The 19,699-nt window shown below is 47.7% G+C and overlaps 1 protein-coding gene across 1 annotated transcript; it reads right to left on the reverse strand.

Annotated features, from left to right (window-relative positions):
- Positions 1 to 59: 59 nt before the first annotated feature.
- LOC310903755 (delta-1-pyrroline-5-carboxylate synthase-like) lies at positions 60 to 19,642 on the reverse strand. The gene is made up of 9 exons (XM_083847633.1): positions 19,578 to 19,642; positions 18,814 to 18,964; positions 16,536 to 16,660; positions 14,703 to 14,847; positions 12,235 to 12,308; positions 11,910 to 12,009; positions 5,074 to 5,096; positions 4,191 to 4,423; positions 60 to 2,985 (listed from the first exon to the last, which is right to left on the reverse strand). The coding sequence occupies exons 3-8, from the start codon at positions 16,554 to 16,556 to the stop codon at positions 4,406 to 4,408; spliced, it is 381 nt and encodes a 126-aa protein (XP_083703759.1). The 5' UTR covers positions 16,557 to 16,660; positions 18,814 to 18,964; positions 19,578 to 19,642; the 3' UTR covers positions 60 to 2,985; positions 4,191 to 4,405.
- Positions 19,643 to 19,699: the final 57 nt, after the last annotated feature.

Genomic DNA, 19,699 nt, shown 5'->3' on the forward strand with positions numbered 1-19,699 from the left:
TGCACCCAGCAGCACAGCCACGGCCACTTACAGTGTCCACAAACACAGAGGGCAGCACAAGCCAGAAAGCAAACTTTATTAAACTCTTACACAGGACTCCTGGGAGGGAGACTGCGGCAGAACTCCCTGCCCAGACATTCTCCCCTTCCCCTGGGGGGCTGCGGGGCTCAGGCATCCAGCAGGTCCATCCGTCCGTCTCAGCATCCATGCCCTGGGGAACAGCTGCCTCCTGCAGAAATGGGCTGTGAGGCACAGAAGGAGCAAGAAAAAGGAAAAGGGCACAAGTGGGATACAAGCAGCAAGAGAGGAACTGGGTGGACAGACAGACAGCAGGGCAGAGGGACAGAAGAACCACCCGGCGGGCAGGGAGCAGGACAGGGGTGATCGACAGGGTTGGACAGAGAGTCCAACAGAGGCACAATTGCGACAGCCAGGATGACCGAGAGTAATAGCAATTTTACTGACATCAGACAGCATTAGTTTGGGATGAAATCAGAGTTTTGGTTTTTGGATCAGAGATGACTTGGTTGAACAGTCTCTGCCTTTCCAGTATTTGAAAGGAAAAGGCATGAGGATAAGCACACAAGTATGAAGCTATTATTACCAACAGAGATGCTGGAAGTAGGCTTCTCAATATCGCTTTTGGTACTTGTGGAGTAATTGCCTTGAGTAACTAGGCAAATTAAACTAATATTCACATTTTAAAGAAAATGTACAGCATTCAAAAAGCTTTCAGGGTGGAGGGTAGCTGCGCTTCCTAAGCGTTCCCTAGGCCTCCAACTTTACATGCTATTGCACTAGGGGAACTTGGTGTGCTGACTCTAAGGAACAGTACAGAGCGTAGAGCAGAGTGGAGACACCACGGATAGGCTCTGTGATGAGACGTGGACCTGATGCTCTTATGTGCACCAAGACTGATAAGCTGCAGGTTTACCATCCTTGTGAGAAAAATCTCAATTTTCTTCAGACAGGATCTTCTGTGAGGCTATTTTATTCGTGATTGCAATGGCGAGTGTCCTGTCAATCAGGAACACATTTTAGTAAACAAATCATAACCTTTTATTCCCTATTACCCGACACCTGATCACCTCCCCTGTTTCCTCATTGGCTAAGTACTACAGGTTCACAAGCTACTCGACGCTCCTCTATACCATGTATGTACAATTTTTCTGTTTTTTCAACCCTTTAATTTCTCCTTTCTTATGTTTTGAGAACTTGTGATCTTTGTTTTACTGTTCTCACATTGCTCATCTTGTTTTTCTCAAGCTTCTACCTTATTTTGGAACAGTGAGGCCTTCTACTGTCCACTTATCTACAGGTGACCCATTCGATGATAAACTGGAGCTGATTGATACAGCGGTGCACTAAGGGTTAAGAAGAAGGTTACTCACAGGCATAGAGTGGTAACCAGGCTAGAATAAGAGGAAGTGGGAACCAATAGGAAGTTGCTAGGCTCGGACGGGCCTATAGAGGGCTATGCATGATCAAAAGGAATGCGCTAATCAGAAGTCTGTAACTACGCACGCTAGCTGCGTGCAGTGCATGTAGCTGGCTCAGAAAGTTATATAATATCTGGCATTGGAACAATAAAGGGTCTCCATTTCTCGACTATCTTGGAGTCTGTGTCCTCATTCCCTTCACTTATCTACTTAGCATTTCTCCTTATTATGACTACACAATTACCTTGGAATACAGAAAAGTAATTCTGTACTGCAAAAACACAACTTTGTTTCTCACACCCTGAGCCAACCACCTGTCATGGTTTTGACAGAACGTTGTACTCTAGTGAACTTTTGCTCATTATATCATCATTATAATACCAAAACACATCTCCATCCCAAAAGCTCCATGCCTCCAAGCTGCGGCCACCCCTCACTGAGCACACGCTCTGAATTTCTCAGACCCCTATAGCTTTAAACGAAAGCAAGAAAACTTTACAAATCATAACCAAGATATGCCTGACTAGAGTCACTCAAGCTCCACCTAAAAGGGACAGAAAATAATCACAGAATCATAGAATATCCCGAATTGGAAGGGATCCACAAGGATCATCGAGCCCAACTCCCGGCATCACACAGCTCAACCCCAAAATTCAGACCATATGACTAAGTGCACAGTCCAAACGCTTCTTAAACTCCGACAGACTTGGTGAAGCGACTACCGCCCTGGGGAGACTGTTCCAGTGCTCAGCAACCCTCTCAGCGAAGAATCTCTTCCTGATGTCTAGCCTGAACCTCTCCTGCCGCAGGTTGACACCATTCCCACGGGGCCTATCACTGGTCACTAAAGAGAATAGATTGGTGGATAATGTAAACTGGCTTAAGTGAAAGGGGATGTTAGGGAAGATACCATCACAAAAGGATACCTTTCTGACTTCCAGGATCAGTCGACGGGCTGAGCCTCTCTTCCCCCCGCACTGGGATGTCGTGGGGTAAGATTTGAATGCTTGGTTGTACCAGGCGTCTCCGTAGAAACTTAGAAATCTCTACAGCCTTTGTGCCTTTTAATGCGTTAATAGCCAGGACGAGTACCTGTGTATTTCATGTGTGCTCGCTTGCTTTTGCGGACAGTGAATTTATCGCCGGCAATTCCAAAGAACCTGTGTCCCTGTTGCTGTAATAAACTGCCCTTCGTTGCATTGTTCCTAGCCGTGACAGTTCTCATTGAACACAACTAGAGCGAGGGTGTGCTACGTTATTGGTGAATCCGTGACCGTGGTAGTTCAGTACCCCGAATCCGACCAGACCCGTAACAGTTAGTCAGCTACGCCCCTTAACGCGACAGTATTTCATAGGGAAAAACATCAAGCCTAAGATTTCTCATCCCTAAGGCCTTAGGGGGGCAGGCAGAGAAGGAACCAGAGATGCTTAGTATGTCTCCTGAGAATCGCAGCTTACAGTTACTCCACATCTTCTGGTCTCACGGGATGAGGCAGAGGTATAATTAATTCCTTCTCCATCTCTCTGGAAAGAGTTTTCCTCCTATCTGTGACAAAGGAGAAAAATGTTATGGTCGTGGAAGTCGTTATACAAAGCCACACTCGGTGAATTCACTATTACAGGTAAGATCGTTTTTAATCGAAAACACCTCAGCAGCAGTGTTACCACTGCAAACATAGCGCTGCACAAAAATTCAACTCAAGATAAAGGAAAGGGCGAGCTAAAAGGACAAATGACGTGACCGAAGGCATCTGCAACAACCATCTGGTAGATGGTTGTCCACAGCCCTCGGATTCCATGGTCGTCTTTCCTGCCAAATGAATCCTGGAAGAACAAGAAAAGATACACAACATGTCCACAAAAACTTTTGGGGAGGCTACTGAAAAGAAAAACAAAAAAATAGAAACAGCATGCAGCTAGTACGTCGGTTTTGTTAACAGAGTAACATTAACATACTAGAAATTTCCACATTCTATGTAGCCCCAAGGTGATGCTGGGTACATCCACTGATATTAATGGGGTGGCACAATGTAAGAGATAGTTAATAGACAAGGTACACCTGAGGTGCACAGATTGCATATTCCATGCGACAAAAAAGGCACAGCTTGGCACCCAGTTTGGATCAGCTTGCGTATGAGTCTGCTGATACGTGAGTATATACAGCAAGCAGAAAAGTCTTTTACTCCACAGACTCAGTTTCATTTATGTATATACATACATATACATATGTGTATGTATCTCTCTCTCTCTCTATGTATATATATATATAAACAAACAAACGTTGGGAACTTCATAACCACTTGAGTAACTATCATTAGCTATGCCTACGCTGAAAGCCAGGACTATGCCTAAGTGATTAAGTAAACACGGAGTCTTATCTGTGAAATGCTGAAAATGCCCCATAACCACTGGGGGGCTTATGCACGGTGTACATAATTTTTGCGCAAACATGCATCTTACTACACAAAGAGGAGGGGCGAGGCAGACAAAGGTTTTAGGGACTCGTCAAGACCAGAACAGCCACTGGGCAATCGCTCAGATGTGCAAAGCCCAGCTAAAACCTGCACAAATCCACCGAAGGAAGGAGGCTACCTACTTGTCTGCTTAAAATAACCTCTACAAAGAACGTATTACAAAATCAAAAACGAAACCAAACCATCATCCAGCAAAGCAAACGTCTGGAATACAATGGGCTAAAACTGACAGCTGAGGTTTGATTCTTTAGCAATTTCAAAGGTTTCCAGATCCTACCTGACTTCTCGTGGATGGTGGCGTTGCAGCACAGAAATGAGGGGAGCGGGAAGATCGCAACAGGCCAAACGCGGTGCTGAGCTCCTACAGGAGCTGGTGGGATAGCACTGACAAGAGTGAGACAGGCTGTCAGCCTTCTGCACGAGCTGAAGAAGAGGAGCGCAAGTGTCCGAAGAAGCTGTTTCTTCTCATACTTCATTTAATACACACCGTCTTTAAATCCAGGGCGTCTTCTTAGGGAAGAGATAAAGAAGTAGAGTTAGCAGCTCCAAGGACACTTCAGGATCTTAGTTCTTTCTATAGTTAGCTGCTATCCATAAAACCAAACCAGTTAAAATAGAGAGTTACATTAAAAATTCTGGATAATAACAAAAGCATGGGATTTAAAAAAAAAACATGCACAGAAAAGAGGTTAAATTATCTCATTCGTTTCTCAATTCCGCCACAAACTCTACGCTCAGCTCCTCTTAACTCACTCACCCCACTTACCCATCCAAACACAGGGCAGACGCAGCAGTTCTCATCATTCTTGGTAAAAAGACAACATTTTCATGTTTGCTGTCAAATATCATCTCTTTCCAGCACAATTTCCTGCAAGCTATGCTAATTCCTCCAGGCTTTTTAATATATGCTAGAAACTTCGCTGTTTTATCTTAATGACCATCTCGGTGGAAGTCGCCGAGCTGCTATCTTTGATTCTGCTGTCTTCACAAATACAAATAAAACAGTACTTCAGCAACAATCTATGACAAACTAGGCAATACATGCATCTACCTCTTACATAAGAAAGGAAAGAATTTGTAGACAACATCCAGAAAGTATTACCGTGTTAGATATCAGAGTGGTGGGGCAGAATGACAATGCTACACAAGACTGTACTTACACTCCTGGGATTGCACAGGTTTGCTGGAATACAAAAAAAATAAAGTAAGGTCACTATGCGGAACAAGTTCACTCACTCCATTATCACTGTGAATGACAAGAATATTTCAGTAAGCGTTCTTTTAAACCCATGGAAATTTTCAGATTTATGTCAATTTGGCTTCACGAAAACTGAAACTTGCAGTGCAAAGATCATTTATAAAAGCTGTAGCAGGTGACCTTTTTAGGCACGGATTTTGTCACCTTTTTGGGTAATGTTCATCTCTCTCCCCCATTACCCCCCTTCCCTCCCCTCCCCTCCCCTCCCCCCCCAAAAAAAACAAGAAAAAAGATTAAAGGCCACAAACTGGGACTTCTCGGAGGTATGTCTCCATTTTTCACCTTATACACACAGTTTCTTCGCTATGCTAAACTTTCACAATGACTGTATAATAGAGTCTTACTAATATTGTTTCTGTCTGTGAGTTTGATACTACTTCCCCAAGTTGGATGAAACAAGCATTTTTCATTGTGACAGACATCAAAACAAATAATGTCTCTCGTCAGCTATGGAGTCCTGCTGGCAGTATCACCAGCTCACACAGAATCCCATCTAGTTTTTGGGGTCCACCCCATCTATCCTCAGCAGTGGGAAGTTCTTCCAGAAGCAAACAGACTGTTATTCGTTCCTCAATGGAGCTGAGGCTCTGTAAGGCTTTGCTTTTTTCTTCCCTCACTCCCTCTTTTATTTCCAAGCTTTAACTTAAAAGCTAAGCTTGTGGGGCTGGGGGGAATCCCCAAATCAAATCCCAGCCCCAACACCCCATAGTCCCCTACTCTCAGGCCCAGCAATCTACAAATGCACACAATGCTACAGACTGTGGTGGGCAGGTCCTTCAGGGCAGGGATGTTGTCATCTTTTCAGGTGACGTTCAGCTCCCTGAAAGGGCTGAAATACCACATCCATACTCACTTCCCCTACTTGATTCGCACAGGTGTAGTCAGAGGAACAGGGCCACACCAGCACTCCCTGCTCACAAAGCTCACTGCCTACCTCCAGGTTTGCATCGTTTCCTTGTATTACTGTTAATTCTGACACATTTCTGCTATAAAAGCATATCTCAGTGGCATTAAACAACCAAACGCGTGGACTGTGCTGTCTGCAATATTTTATCCCACACACTCCAATTATTTAATCAGCTGTTGAGCCCGTGCCTCGAGCAAGCATTTTGCTGGGTAACCATCTCCTAGTCTTGAGGGGACATGTGAGAATAATTTTTTCTTGGATAGTATTTACTTCAAATACTCCTGCAAGGCCAGTTTAAGGAATCCACAAATTCCACGGGAGGGAGGCTTGCCTAAATTGTTTCTGTCTTTCTGATAATTTGCTCAATGGAGCATTTCTCCCTTCGGTATTTCTGGGGTAACGACAATGACTTGGATTTCAGAGAAGCAAGGTTTGAAAGGATAGGTAGTATCTTGAAATAGGTCAGATTTCAGGAGTACAATCTCAATACATTCCAAAACCTAAATTCCACAATGCTGCTTCTGCAATCTGAGGGACAAACTCTTCTGCCACAGATGGGCAGGGATATCAGACCAGCGCATAGGAACACTTCAGGAGTCAGCAGAAGTGATAATGAGAGAGCTGCATCCCTCTGTGATAGATACCTGTGTCCGAACAAGCTTTCCTTCCGCTCACAGAGGAAAAGAGCTGGCGTCCTACAAAACGTCTCGCGTCTACCACTTTGGAGTGTTCTCAGTCAGCTTGTCTGTACTTCAACTTCCCTTTGAAGGAAGTAGCAAAGTACATAAAAACCTCCTTCCGGTAGCTTGGCACTGACCTGCAAGTCAGCACCAGGAGAAGGGCTGTGTCACACTTCAGCCCAGAGAAGAGAAGGCTCTGGGGAGACCTCATTACTACCTTTAAACACGTATAGTGGACTTACAAAAGAGACAGGCAAGGACTTTTTACCAGGTCCTGTAGCGACAAGGCAAGACAAGTTTTAAACTGAAGGAAAATAGATTTAGATTGAACAAAAGGAAGAAGTTCTTCTCAATGAGGGTAGTAAGACACTGAAACAGGCTGCCCAGAGAAGTTGTAGAGGCCTCATTACTGGAGGTACTCAAAGCTGGGCTGGATGGGGCTTTGAGCAACCTGACCTAGTGCAAGATGCCACTGATCGAGGCAGGGGGGATGGACTAGATGATCTTTAAGCGTCCCTTCCAACCCAAACCACTCTACGATTACATGAAAGGAATTGCCTCCCAAGTCATTCTTGACTGACTACAATTAGCATTCTGGAAAGCCCTGCAAGCACTTGTTCATTATTTCTAGGATAATTCTTAAAGCTGAAGCAGGACAAAGTTTTGTCAGCAAAAGCCTTTCGGGAGACTACTGAAAGGAAAACCAAGCCAAACCAAAAAAAAAGAAACAGCAAGTGGCTATTACATCAGTTTTGTTAACAAAGTAACATTAACGTACTAGGAATTTCCACGTTCTTTACCCTCCACCTTTAAAAAGTCACCCAATTCTGTCAGCGTTCACCATTAGCATTCTTTAAAACTTTCACATGGACATCTGAGAAAAACATTCCAAGTCCCTGTCATCGAGGGACAAGAGAAAAAAAATAGGGATGAGGGGGGGAAGAAGCACAGCCATTCCTTTCCTTGGTAAGGCGAGCAAAAAGCTCAGGCACTCAGCAAAAACATTCTTTGAAAGATAAAACAGAAGAAACTGCACGTTATTTAACCTCAGCTTGTCCTGGTTTCAGCTATTATAGAGTTAATTTTCCTCCTAGTAGCTGGTAGGGTGCTATGTTTTGGATTAGGATGATGCATCAACTGGGATGATGACCCCATTGACTGGGTATTCCAGGTTCACAACCTATCCGACGCTTCACAGACACTACGTGGCCTTCAGTTGCCGGCCTGTTCAATTTCAAATTTCTTTTGACTTTTTTACTGTTCGAAGTGGTAATGTTTCTTCACTGATCTGACTTGACACCGTGATTTTCACCTAGCTGCTCTGAGGAGTCCGGATGTCTGCATTTTACAAGGTTGTCCGTTAAGCTTTCTTATCACTGCGAGCCTATCTCAACACCGCATTCCTTCCCTCTAAACAACGTAACTCTGCAAAAACAACATTTTTATTCCCACAATTCCCCCCTTTTCTTCTTTATAAATTGTTGATTTTTGCAAAACTTTTCTCTGCGGTGTAATTTGGTAGATCTCTTCCTCTTCTTCACCTTCTTTGCTTTCCATCCCCTCTAATATCATCACCTTACGTGAGTAAGGTGGTGGCTCCACGGTCATTTGTTTCGATATTGCAGTTTCAGTGAACCACTGTACGAGTCCTTTTACACAGGGGATAATGCAACAACCAAGGGTCGTCAAAACTCGTGCTACTACGATCAAGGACGCAGATACGGACTCCAGGATCCCTTTCCATTTACCGAGCCAACATTCCGAACATCCCGTGACGGAAAGGCCGCTTCCTAATTACCCCCGCCCCTTCGTCCTCCCTCCCTCCCCTCCCCTCCGGCGTGATTTGCATGCCCCGCCCATCTCCCCGGAGCCACGCCGCCGGCTGCCGCCTCGTTGGCCGGGGCCCCGGGCCGCCCGCCCCGGGCGGCACCGAGCAGCGCCGCGGGACCTGCGCGCGGCCGGCCGGGCCGGGCCGCTCTCGTCGGCAAGGAAGGCCCGGGCGGCCGGCCGGGCGCGGCAGAAGGGGGAAGGCTGCCGCCGGCGGGGGTCCTCCGACCCTCCGTTCAGCGCCTGCGGACGCCTCCGGAGCGGGGCACGGGGCCGCGGGGCTCGGCCCGGCGCGGCGACCGGGGGAGCGGAGCCGCCGCACGAGAAGGGGCTGCGAGCGCTGAGCGCGCTCGGGCCGGAGGGGAGACGCTTTGTCTGCTGCGGGAGCCGGGAGGAGACGCGACCGGGACGGCGACCCGAGCTGGCCGCGAAGGGGCGTCCGGAACTGGGAAGGACGGCCGGGGGGCGGCTGCTGCTCAGGAACCGGCCGGGCAACCGGACACGCGTGCGGCGGTAGCTTTGCGTGCGCGTACACGTTGTTGTCGTTACTTTCTCTTAATTTGCTGTCCTATTAAACTGTCTTTATCTCAACCCGCACGCTTTACCCACCCCACCCCACCCCACCCCCGATTCTCCCGCCTTTCCCGGAGTGGGGGACTGAGGCGGCGAGGAAACGGCTGCGCGGCGCTGAGCTGAGCTGTGCGGCAGGTTGAAGCTCAGCAGCCGGAGAGGCTCCCGCTGCCCCGCTGCTGTTATGTGTTATGTAGCCCCGCTACATAACCTGCTCCCGTAAAGCTGGCAAGCGCCGTGTGCTCGGGGTGCACACTACTCCGTGCCCGGGGCGGCACCGACCACCAACTTCGTTGCGGCACCGCGCCTCAGCGGCCCGACCCGGCCGCTGCCGCCCATAGTGCCGGCAAGCCCTGCACTGCACCTCCGCCCTGGGTTCCTCCGAGCCAATCACGGAGCGTTTCCGCCCTGAGTGAAGGCTAGCCGTGACGCCACTTCCGCCCTGGGTTCCCAGCCAATCGTGGAATGCTGCTGCCCTCACTGACGGCTCGCTCGGACACCACATCCGCCCTCACGGTCCAGCCAATCACGGAGCCGTTTTGGCCCTCGGTGAGGGCAAGCCCTGACGTCACTTCCGCCCCCGGTTCCCTCCCACGTAACGGGTCTCAAGGCAGTTTGTTCCCTTTAAACAATAACAGAGCGCGGCTGTACTTCAGGAGCGCATTGCAGTAAGCAAAGCATCAACTATGTTTTGGATTAGGATGAGAAAAGATTGGATTTCTTGAAATCTATAGGAAGCAGTCCGTGAAATGTGATCGCGGACCCTCGCCTTTTAAGCATTAGAGGCAAACGTGCTATCTGTATATGCTCCTTAGAAGCTAAACTGTCAGTCTGCAATTGTTTTACCTTTACTGCAACTCAGGACCGCACTTGGAGCACTGACTCAATGCCGTGTGTGCTGCCTCCAGCTAGCTGTCAGGCGCACACTGCTCCACGGAGAAGTCAAATTTCCTCTGTAATTGCTTACCCAAGGCAGTATGAGACGCAATAGGAAACTACGGAGGAAGCAACCCCTCCTCTGCACTCAGAGTCCGTCCTGCCGTCAGCTACAGCATGGGACAGGAACCGTATTATTCAGATGCGGAGGTATCAAAGATGATCCTCTGAAGTCGCATCGGAGAACTTGAGGCTGGGGGCTGGCAGGAAGAAAAGTAACTAACAAGACAAGCCATCCTAAGTCCGTAAAAAAAAAATAGAAAAAAAGGAAAAAATAGAAGAAGGTTGGGGGGTGGGAAGCCAGTAAGAATCAGCCTGATAAAAGGTTTACAAATGAGATGAAGAAGAAGAGGAGAAGGGGAGAGATTGTCTATGCAAGGCAAGAGACCCAGGAGGCAAAGGCTGAAGTCTAGGAAGGCAGACTAGAATTTGACGAGGAAACATACTGGCTTTCTATGAAGAACAGAGCTAGCAGCAAGGAAGTAATAATGGCAGACGAGGGAGACTAGTGCCTTTTCCTTTCACGTGAGCATACTCCCCTTCAGTATGAAACAAGGACCAACACTCACAAAATTCAGTTATAAAATAGGAAGCTGCCCTTTAGCAGTCTCTTTCTAAGTGCCCATACCCATCACTTGCTCCTCAAACACTTGCTCATATGTTAGAGAAATGCTCAATCACTCTTGCTAAAAATACTAGCAGTGAGCGCCTAGACTCATCGCTCCACAAGTGAGTAAAAGCAATCATTCTGCCTCAGTGCAAACATGCAGTATCAGTATGGGACAGACCACTCACAGCCTAGAGCTTCTACTTTCTGTGCTAAGTTTTTTTTTAACACATATTCTTAACAGTTGCAATTTGTTATTAACAATCTATATTAAACATTTGATGTTGAATGGTAGCCTGCAACTCAGCTGCGTTCGGCATGGACAGGAAAGTGCTCATTGGTAGGAACCTCACAAATTGCAAGTTCAGCAGGGAACCTGCGTTATAAGACACGTGCAGAAACCGCAGCACCTGAATGTAAGCTAACTCCTTCTCTACGCTGGGTATCAAAAACCAACCCTGAATAACTCTTGACATTGCAGAAGCAAGTCCCAAGAATGTGCCTGTAGAAAAAAAAAATTGGGATGGCAACAGAATTCATTTCAGAAGAGTCTTTTGAGGCAAGACTTCTTGCAGCCTTCCAGTAACTCACCAACAGAAATACACTTTTGTTATCAAAGATCTCTCTGCATTACAGTTTGTGACGTGCCAGTTTCACACATTTTCTAACCCAAGACCAGCTTCTCGATGTACCACTCGAACACAAAAGAATGGATTTAGTCTATGCTGCCTGAACTGTACTTTCCTCGGTCAGAAGGTAATATGGTTTGTTCCGGAAAGCATCATTTTTAAGTAACAACCTTCCACACAGGGGCCAAACATTACGTTAACCAGCCCAGGAGATACTCATGCTATTTCATACATGACGATAACAGGGAAGATACTTGCTATATTCAATTTCTAAAGCGAGCCTCCTTTGGCAAAAGAAAATGCTATTTATTTATTTATTTTGATTTTTATTTTTTTTTAAACAATGCTGTGGGTTGCTGTTTTCAAAGGCCTCTCTGTCTTCTCTGATGAAGACATCTCTCATGTAATTATGGAAGCTGCAGCTGTTTCCACTGACAAGCTCTCAAAGTCCTGGGCTCACTAACCTGTGACAGCCATAATATCCAATTGCAGGTGACAGAATATTCTAGTTCTGCTCATTTCCTTTGAGGCCCAGAAAAGCTCATGACAACAGGAGTACCATGAAAGGACCCATAATATTACCTTTATTTTCAGCTTCTTCTAAGTCCTTCTCGTTTGCCAAGAGAATTTCTTCTCTCTGATCAGGTAATAAATCAGCAAGACAATAATCAATCTCCGCTCTCTGAAAGAGAAAAGCTTCTGAACTGCATCCTTATATGAAGTCCATGGTGTCTGACATCTGGCTCACTTCAGCTCATTTCTACTGACACACCTTCTCACTGTCTTGACTCCCTGAATGCTTGGAGCCAGCTGATTTTTTCCAGGACCCATTTGTGTTATAAACCTGTATTTTAAGACTTGCCACATGTTCCCAACCTTAAAGAGTGAGCACATACTGTTCTCTCACCTGCTCAGGCTGCAGCGCTGCCAGGGTCCTGCCACCAGCTCGAGACCTTTCACCCTGCTGCTCTGCTGGAGGGCCTGCCAAAACAAACAAACAAACAAACAAAACACAACCACAAGACATGCAGACAGAGGTTACAGCCCACGTGGCAGGAAACGAATGCTAACCTTTCATCTTCCAACTCCTTACTCAAAGCAGGAAAACAGGTATGGTCCTAATAGACATATCAAAGAAATTCACTGTATGCCAGAACAGGAAAATCTGTATCAGATACCAAAATGCTGCCACGGTCCCCGAGCACAGCCCTTTTCAAGGCATCACGGAGATTCAGCAAGATCATCCAGGTCACAGGGGACGAACAAGCTTGTATCAAAGCTGTATACAGCTTGTATCAAAAAGACTTGACAAAGAGCAAAAGAATACAAGGACGGCTAAATCTCAGGGCGTAGGAGAAAACTGAAAACAGGGAGGCATCCTTTGAAAAAGTTTAATTAGACAACTAACGAAAAGAGAAAAGATTGCAAAACAACATGGGAATGTACAAACAGTACTGGAAGCCAAAAGCGGCCTGAGTAACAGCTTGCAGAATAGCTGCTCTCTCCACGCCCCTCCCTGTGCACACTGAAGGGTTCCTACGGAAGAAAGGTTTTCTTCTTGGCATGGATATCAAAGAACCTGTCTCAAACTGAAATGATACAGAACAAGTTTTGAAACAGAAGCAGAAGTAACAAGTCAAAAGGCTCACGCAGCATTTCACTAAGGAGTTCTCAAGTAGCTCACGGATAAGCTACGTTTTCATTTTTAACTCTCTTGAAATTGTCTGTAGGACAGATGACTTGAAATGTGACTAATACGCCTGGACTTCTATTTCAGAAGCGTCCTACAGAAATTGCCAGAGCAGGAATTCCCATGTTAAGGAAAATAACAGGAGGTAAGAAAAGAACTAGCGGACACTTGATTAAGAAGACTTAATTAAGGAGTGTTAAAACAGCTTTTTAAAGCGAGGTCATACTTTATAAAGGAGAGTGTATTTTCGTGTTCTTTGAAAAAAAAGTGACACACGCGAGGAGATAAGAGTTCATTTTAAAAAGTTACCTGAATATTTAAAGTGTGTTTTGGAAGACAGAAGACAAAAGAAAGAATGGGAGTAACCACGTTCCATGGTAGAGGAAGGGTCGCAATAAGATTTCACCTTTACTTTTGCTGTTCACCATATTTGTAATTGTCTGAGACGTGGGGTTACAAGATGAAAAGCTTTATAGCTGATACAAATTTATTGCAGCAGGACAAAGTGAAAAGCGCTGATATCGCACTTTTTCCTAGAAAAGAACTTCTCGGAAAAGGAGCTAAGTTTCCTGGTGGACACCAACTTGAACACGAAACAGCAATGTGCCTTTGCTGCAAAAGCAGCTGAGGGTATCCTGGGTGGCATTAGGCAAAGTATTGCCAGCAGGTCAAGAAAGGCGATCCTCCCCCTCTGCTCAGGAACAGTGAGGCCGCACCTGGAGTGCTGGGCCTGGGCCTCCCAGTACAAGAGAGACCTGGACACACTGCAAAGAGTCCAACGGAGGGCCACGAGGATGGTAAGGGACTGAAGCACCTTTCCTATGAGGACAGGCTGGGAGAGCTGGGACTGTTCGGCCTGGAGAAGAGGAGGCTTGGAGGGGATCTCATCGATGTCTGTAAACACACGAAGGGAGGGTGGAAAGAAGACAAAGCCAGACTTTTCTAACTGGTACCCAAGGAACAAAAAAGGAGGCAACAGACACAGGCCGAAACATAGGATGTTCCCCTCCTGTGGTTTCCTGAACATCAGTAAATACTTTTTCGCTGTGAGGGTGACTGAGCACTAGCATAGGCTGCCCAGGGAGGTCGTGGAGTCACAGTCTTCGTGACGTTTCAAACCCTGTTTGGACATGGTCCTGGAAAACCAGATCTGGGTGGCTCTGCTTGAGCAGGGGTGTTGGACCAGGTGACCTCTGGAGGTCCTTCCGACCTCAACCAGCCTGTGATTCCTTTGCAGCCGCTATGCAACAAAATAGCAAGTACAATTCAAATCAGATAAACGTGAAGCGATGCAGAGGCAAAAGGGGAAATCAGGCCTTGGTACTGCACATTCTATATGCACATATATATAGTATATATATATACCATATATATAGGTACATTCTATATGCACGCTTTCACCCTGAAATCTTCAATAATAGATGATAACCTCTAAGACTAAAAGCAATACAAATTCTACCTAGTTCTTTGAATGCAAGACTGATGCAGCAAGTCATCAGCTGGAAGGAACCCGAGCAGAGGATTCAAGATGTTCTATTCCAACATTAAAAATTACCTTTCAAAAGCCGTTTGTCAAGCAGAGCATAGTTTCCCATTTGTTGAACAGGTAGGCCTAGCCAAGTTTCAACCCTAAACTTTCAGGAAATCTCTACAGCTCCCAATGTACATGTTACTTCCGTACTCACCTGCAGGTTTTACCTCTGAAAAAAAAGTTCCAACTTTCTTCCCTTCTACAACATCTGTGATGACATGACCCGAGATCTTTGGGTGGGTTCCACTTGCAATCACTGCAGAGGTGCCTCCTTGGAGGGCCCACAGAGCTGCTTTCACCTACGATGAAGGATAGAGCCAGTTCCCGAAAATGCACTTGTTATTTGAATCCCCATGCTCAACAGGAATTCTTGCTCCACTTTGATCACTTACGTTGGAAAAGACCCTTCAGACCATCGAGTCCAACCATCGTCCTAATGCTACCACTAAACCATATCCCTAAGTGCTATGTCCACATGTCTTTTAAATATTTTTAAGGATGGGGACTCTACCACTTCCTCGGGCAGCCTGTTCTAACGTCTAACCACCCCTTCCATGAAGAAATGCTTCCTGATAGCCAACCTAAACCTCCCCTGGCACAACTTGAGGCCATTCCCTCACACCCTATCACTTGTCACTTGACAAAAGAGACCGACACCTTGCTACAACCTCCTTTCAGTAGCTGTAGAGATCAATGTGGCCTCCCCACTGCCTTCTTCTCTCCAGACTTAAATCCCAGCTCCCTTAGCTGTTCCTCACGTTGTTTTCTAGTTTCTTTGCCAGATTTGCTGCTCTTCTCCGAGTGTATTCCCAGAAACTCAGTACCTTTATTGCAGTGAGATGTACTGGGTCTGGCTGGGATGGAGTTAACTTTCCCTGCAGCAGCCCATACAGTGCTGTGCTCTGCGCTTGTAGCTAGAACAGCACTGGTATCGCACCAGCGTCGTGTCTGCTGCTGAGCAATACCGGCACAGCATCAGGACTCCCTCTAACACCTCCCAGAGCTAGCAAGTTGGGGGCGGGCAAAAGGCGAGGAAGGAACATCACCAGGGCAGCTGACCTAAACCAACCAAAGGGATAGTCCATACCCTATGATGTCACACTCAGCAATAAAAGGTGGAAAAAAGTAAAAGAAGGGAGGGGTGGGCTCTCGTGAAAACGTCTGTGTGTTGAGGCCCTGCTTCAACGACGTGGTCAAGCATCGCTCGTTTGTGGGAAGTAGAGAGTAATTTCTCTCCTCTGCACTTTCACACAGCCTTTGCCTGTTGTTTTTATTTTTTTCCCTTTAGTCAGACTAATTTATTAATAATAATTTTTCCTTAATTTTTTTTTTCCTTTAGTTAAATTATCCTTATCTCAACCCGTGAGTTGTTTCTTTCTTTCTCTTCTTCCCCCTCCTCTTCCAAGGAGGGGGAGCGAGAGAGCGGTTGTGGTGGAGTTCAGCTGTCTAGCAAGGTAAAACCATCACAGGAGGGGACCAAAACCGAGCGCAGTGCTCAAGGTGCGGTCTCACCAGTGCCAAGCACAGACGGACCATCGCTTCCGTTGTACTGCCGGCCACGCTATTTCTGATACAAGCCAGGATGTTATTGGCCATCTTGGCCTCCTGGGCATACCGCTGCCTCCTGTTCAACGAGCTGTTGACCAGCACAACACCCCCAAGTCCTTTTCTGCCAGGCAACTTTCTAGAACGCTGCTTGTGACCAGCTGACAACTGGATTGAACTCCAAAGACCTTCTGAGCCCAGACATACAACCACCAGTGCTGGTGAAGAGAGCTGTTCCTCCCTAGGGGTAGGGCTTGGCATTTCCCTCTACTGAACTTCAAAAGGTTCCTGCCTGCCCCTATCTGCAGCCTGTCAAGGTTCCTCTGAATGGCAACACAATTATCTGCTCTATCGGCCACTCCTCTCAATCTTGTATTATCAAGTCCCCTTTCCACATCTCCCTTTCCCTCTCAGTAAGAGAATAAGTGTTCTACATTTCTACCTTGGCTTCCATTCCTCCCATTCCCACCTGGGATTTGGTTCCAAATGTCACAGATTGTTGGTCTCCTGGGTAGGATGTGTCAGTGAGCTTTGCATCATCGGATCCTGGAGGGCTGTCAAAGAGTCCTGAAATGAATAACAAAAAACTGTTAATGTTACATATCTTCTGTTCCAAAGCTCACCAGGGAAAAATAACTAAAGCCTTTGAGGCTAAAAACCTGTATTCCACTTTACAGGATTCAAAACTCCCACAGAACCCTCCTTTTGTGGAACTGAAAGGATGAAACACTAACATGCAGGCTCAAGATGTGTCACTTCACCGGAATTGTAGCTAGTGTGAGGAAACAGAATATCCACATGCTGAATAGTATCGCGTCAGCTGGGAAGTACCCACATTTCAGTGAGGTTAGAGAGAAAACCAGAAAGAAGTTTACAGCTTTTATATGGTTCAGAATCAGGGCTGACACACAAGAGTGCACAACTGAACAAAGGACAGTCCTCTTCACCTAAAATCTCAGATGATATTCCCGAATGCTGTGTTGTACACTGATAAACCGGGCAACTTAGAAATATGTATAAAGGCTAACTATTGAGTTCTGCAAAGAAAGGACACAAGACTATAGACACACACTTATTCATTTTAAATAAATGTTGTACTTTTATTTAACTATGTTCTGAGTTGAGTGATACTTCTGTTTACCTAACATGTAAACCCTAAACTCTACCGCCAAACTTCCCAGAGGTTCTATGCGAACAAACACGTCTGGCTATTACCCATCATTTCAGAGAGCAGTCCCAGGCACACCCTACAGCCTAAAAGCTGGGTGGTTGAATGAACTAACCGCAGCTCTGAGTAGTTGCAGTAGGCCCTCTGTGCTAGATACCTGTGCCCGAACAAGCTTTCTTTCCGCTCACAGAGGAGAAGAGCTGGTGTCCTACAAAAAGTCTCACGCCTACCACTTTGGAGTGTTCTCAGTCAGCTTGTCTGTACTTCAACTTCCCTTTGAAGGAAGTAGAAAAGTACATAAAAACCTCCTTCCGGTAGCTCGGCACTGACCCGCAAGCCAGCACCAGCAGCAGGGTTCTGTCACACTTCAGCCCGGAGAAGAGAAGGCTCTGGGGAGACCTCATTACTGCCTTTAAACACGTATAGTGGACTCACAGAAAAGACAGGCAAGGACTTTTTACCAGAGCCTGCAGCGACAGGGCAAGGCAACAGCTGTAAACCGAAAGAGGACGTATTTAGATTGAACAAAAGGAAGAAATTCTTCACGAGGAGGGTAGTAAGACACTGGAACGGGCTGCCCAGAGAAACTGCGGAGGCCCCGTTACCGGAGGTGCTCAAAGCTGCGGTAGCTGGGGCTGTGAGCAACCTGACCTAGTGCAAGACGCCGCTGGTCGAGGCGGGGGGATGGACTAGAGGATCTCTAAGTGTCCCTTCCAACCCAAACCACTCTACAATTCCACGAAAGGAATTGCCTCCCAAGTCGTTCTTGACTGACCACAGCTAGCGTCCCGGAAAGCCCTGCAAGCACTTGTTCATTATTTCTAGGATAATTCTTAAAGCTGAAGCGGGACAAAGTTTTGTCCACAAAGGCCTTTGGGGAGACTTCTGAAAGGAAAACCAGGCCAAACCAAAAAACCAGGAACAGCAAGCAGCGTGTACGTCGGTTTTGCTAACAGAGTAACACTAACGTACTAGAAATTTCCACGTTCTTTGCCCTCTACCTTGTCGTCAAAGTCATCAAAGTGTCACCCAATTCTGTCAGTGTTCACCATCAGCTTTTTTTTTTTTTTTTTTAAATTTTCACATGGACTTCTGAGGAAAACATTTCGAGTCCCCATCATCGAGGGAGAAGAGGAGAGGAAAAAAAAAGAAAAAAGAGGAGGGTGGGGAAGAAGCACAGCCATTCCTTTCCTCAGTAATGTGAGCAAAAAGCTCAGGCGCTCAGCAACAACAGAATCATAGAATATCCTGAGTTGGAAGGGACCACCGAGGATCATCGTTAAGGATCACCGAGTCAAACAACGCGCTTTGAAAGACAAAACACAGAAGAAACTGCACGTTATTTAATCTCAGCTATAGAGTCACGTGTATTTGTACCCGCTCATTTATTCACCTGCCAGTTTATTGTGCTACAGACGTTACAGAACATACAAACTGCAAGGTTACTACTACCTTTTGTAACCGATGCGATCTTTGGTAGGACTAGCTGTCTAAGAGAGCCACCAAAATCCCCTTCACGCCTGGATTTCACCCGGAGGTCGCTGCGACTTACCCGGACAGCTGGGACAGACGGGCTGCTCTTTCTCCTGGGACACCTGCGACTGCAGCACGCCAGCTGCAGCTTTCCTCCCTTCAGCTGCCGCGCCACCTTCGCTCGGCGACAAACCCCGCGGGGGTCCCAGCGGCGGGGAGCTGCTTCTGCCCTGGTGAGCCGCAGGGAAAGGAGAGAGCCGGCCGTCAGCACGCGGGGGGAGGAAAACCTCCGAGGCGCAGCCCGACGATCGAGCGCAGCGAGGACCCGCGCCCGGCCGCCGCAGCCCCCACCCCTCCCGGCCCGACGCTCCGGGGAAGCGCCCCCGAAGGCTCTCGCTCGCCTCACCGCCTGCAGCCGCGCTCGCAGCCAGCGGCAACCTGCGCCTCCCGGCGCGCACGGCCCGGCCCCGGCCCCGGCTCGGGGAAAGACCGGCCGCGCACCACAGAACTACAGCTCCCAGCATGCCGCGGGACGGAGCAGTCCATCCAACCCACAGGCGAGTCGGCCAAGCGCACGCAACCGCCCCCCCCCCCCCGCCGCCCTCCCTGCGCCCGCCCGCCCGCCCCCCCCGCGCCGCTTCGCCCCTCTCTCCCCCAGCCCTCCGAAGCCCCGCGCAGTGCAGACCCCGCCGCACGCCCGGTCCGGTCCGGTCCGGTGCGGCGCCGCCCCCGCCCCGCACAAGGGCCGTTTCCGCAGAAGCCGCCGAGCGCGTGGCGCCCCATCCGCCCGCCGCCTCACCCGCTCCCGTCCCGTCCTGGCCCGTCCCGGCACCGACCACCAACCTCGTTGCGGCACCGCGCCTCGGCCGCCCGGCCCGGCCCGACAGCTTCCGCCCTCAGTGCCAACACGCCCTGTACGGCACCTCCGCCCTGGGTTCCTCCGAGCCAATCACGGAGCGTTTCCG

This window comes from Anser anser (genome assembly GCF_964211835.1).
Source record: "Anser anser genome assembly, chromosome: 1".
NCBI lineage: Eukaryota > Metazoa > Chordata > Aves > Anseriformes > Anatidae > Anser > Anser anser.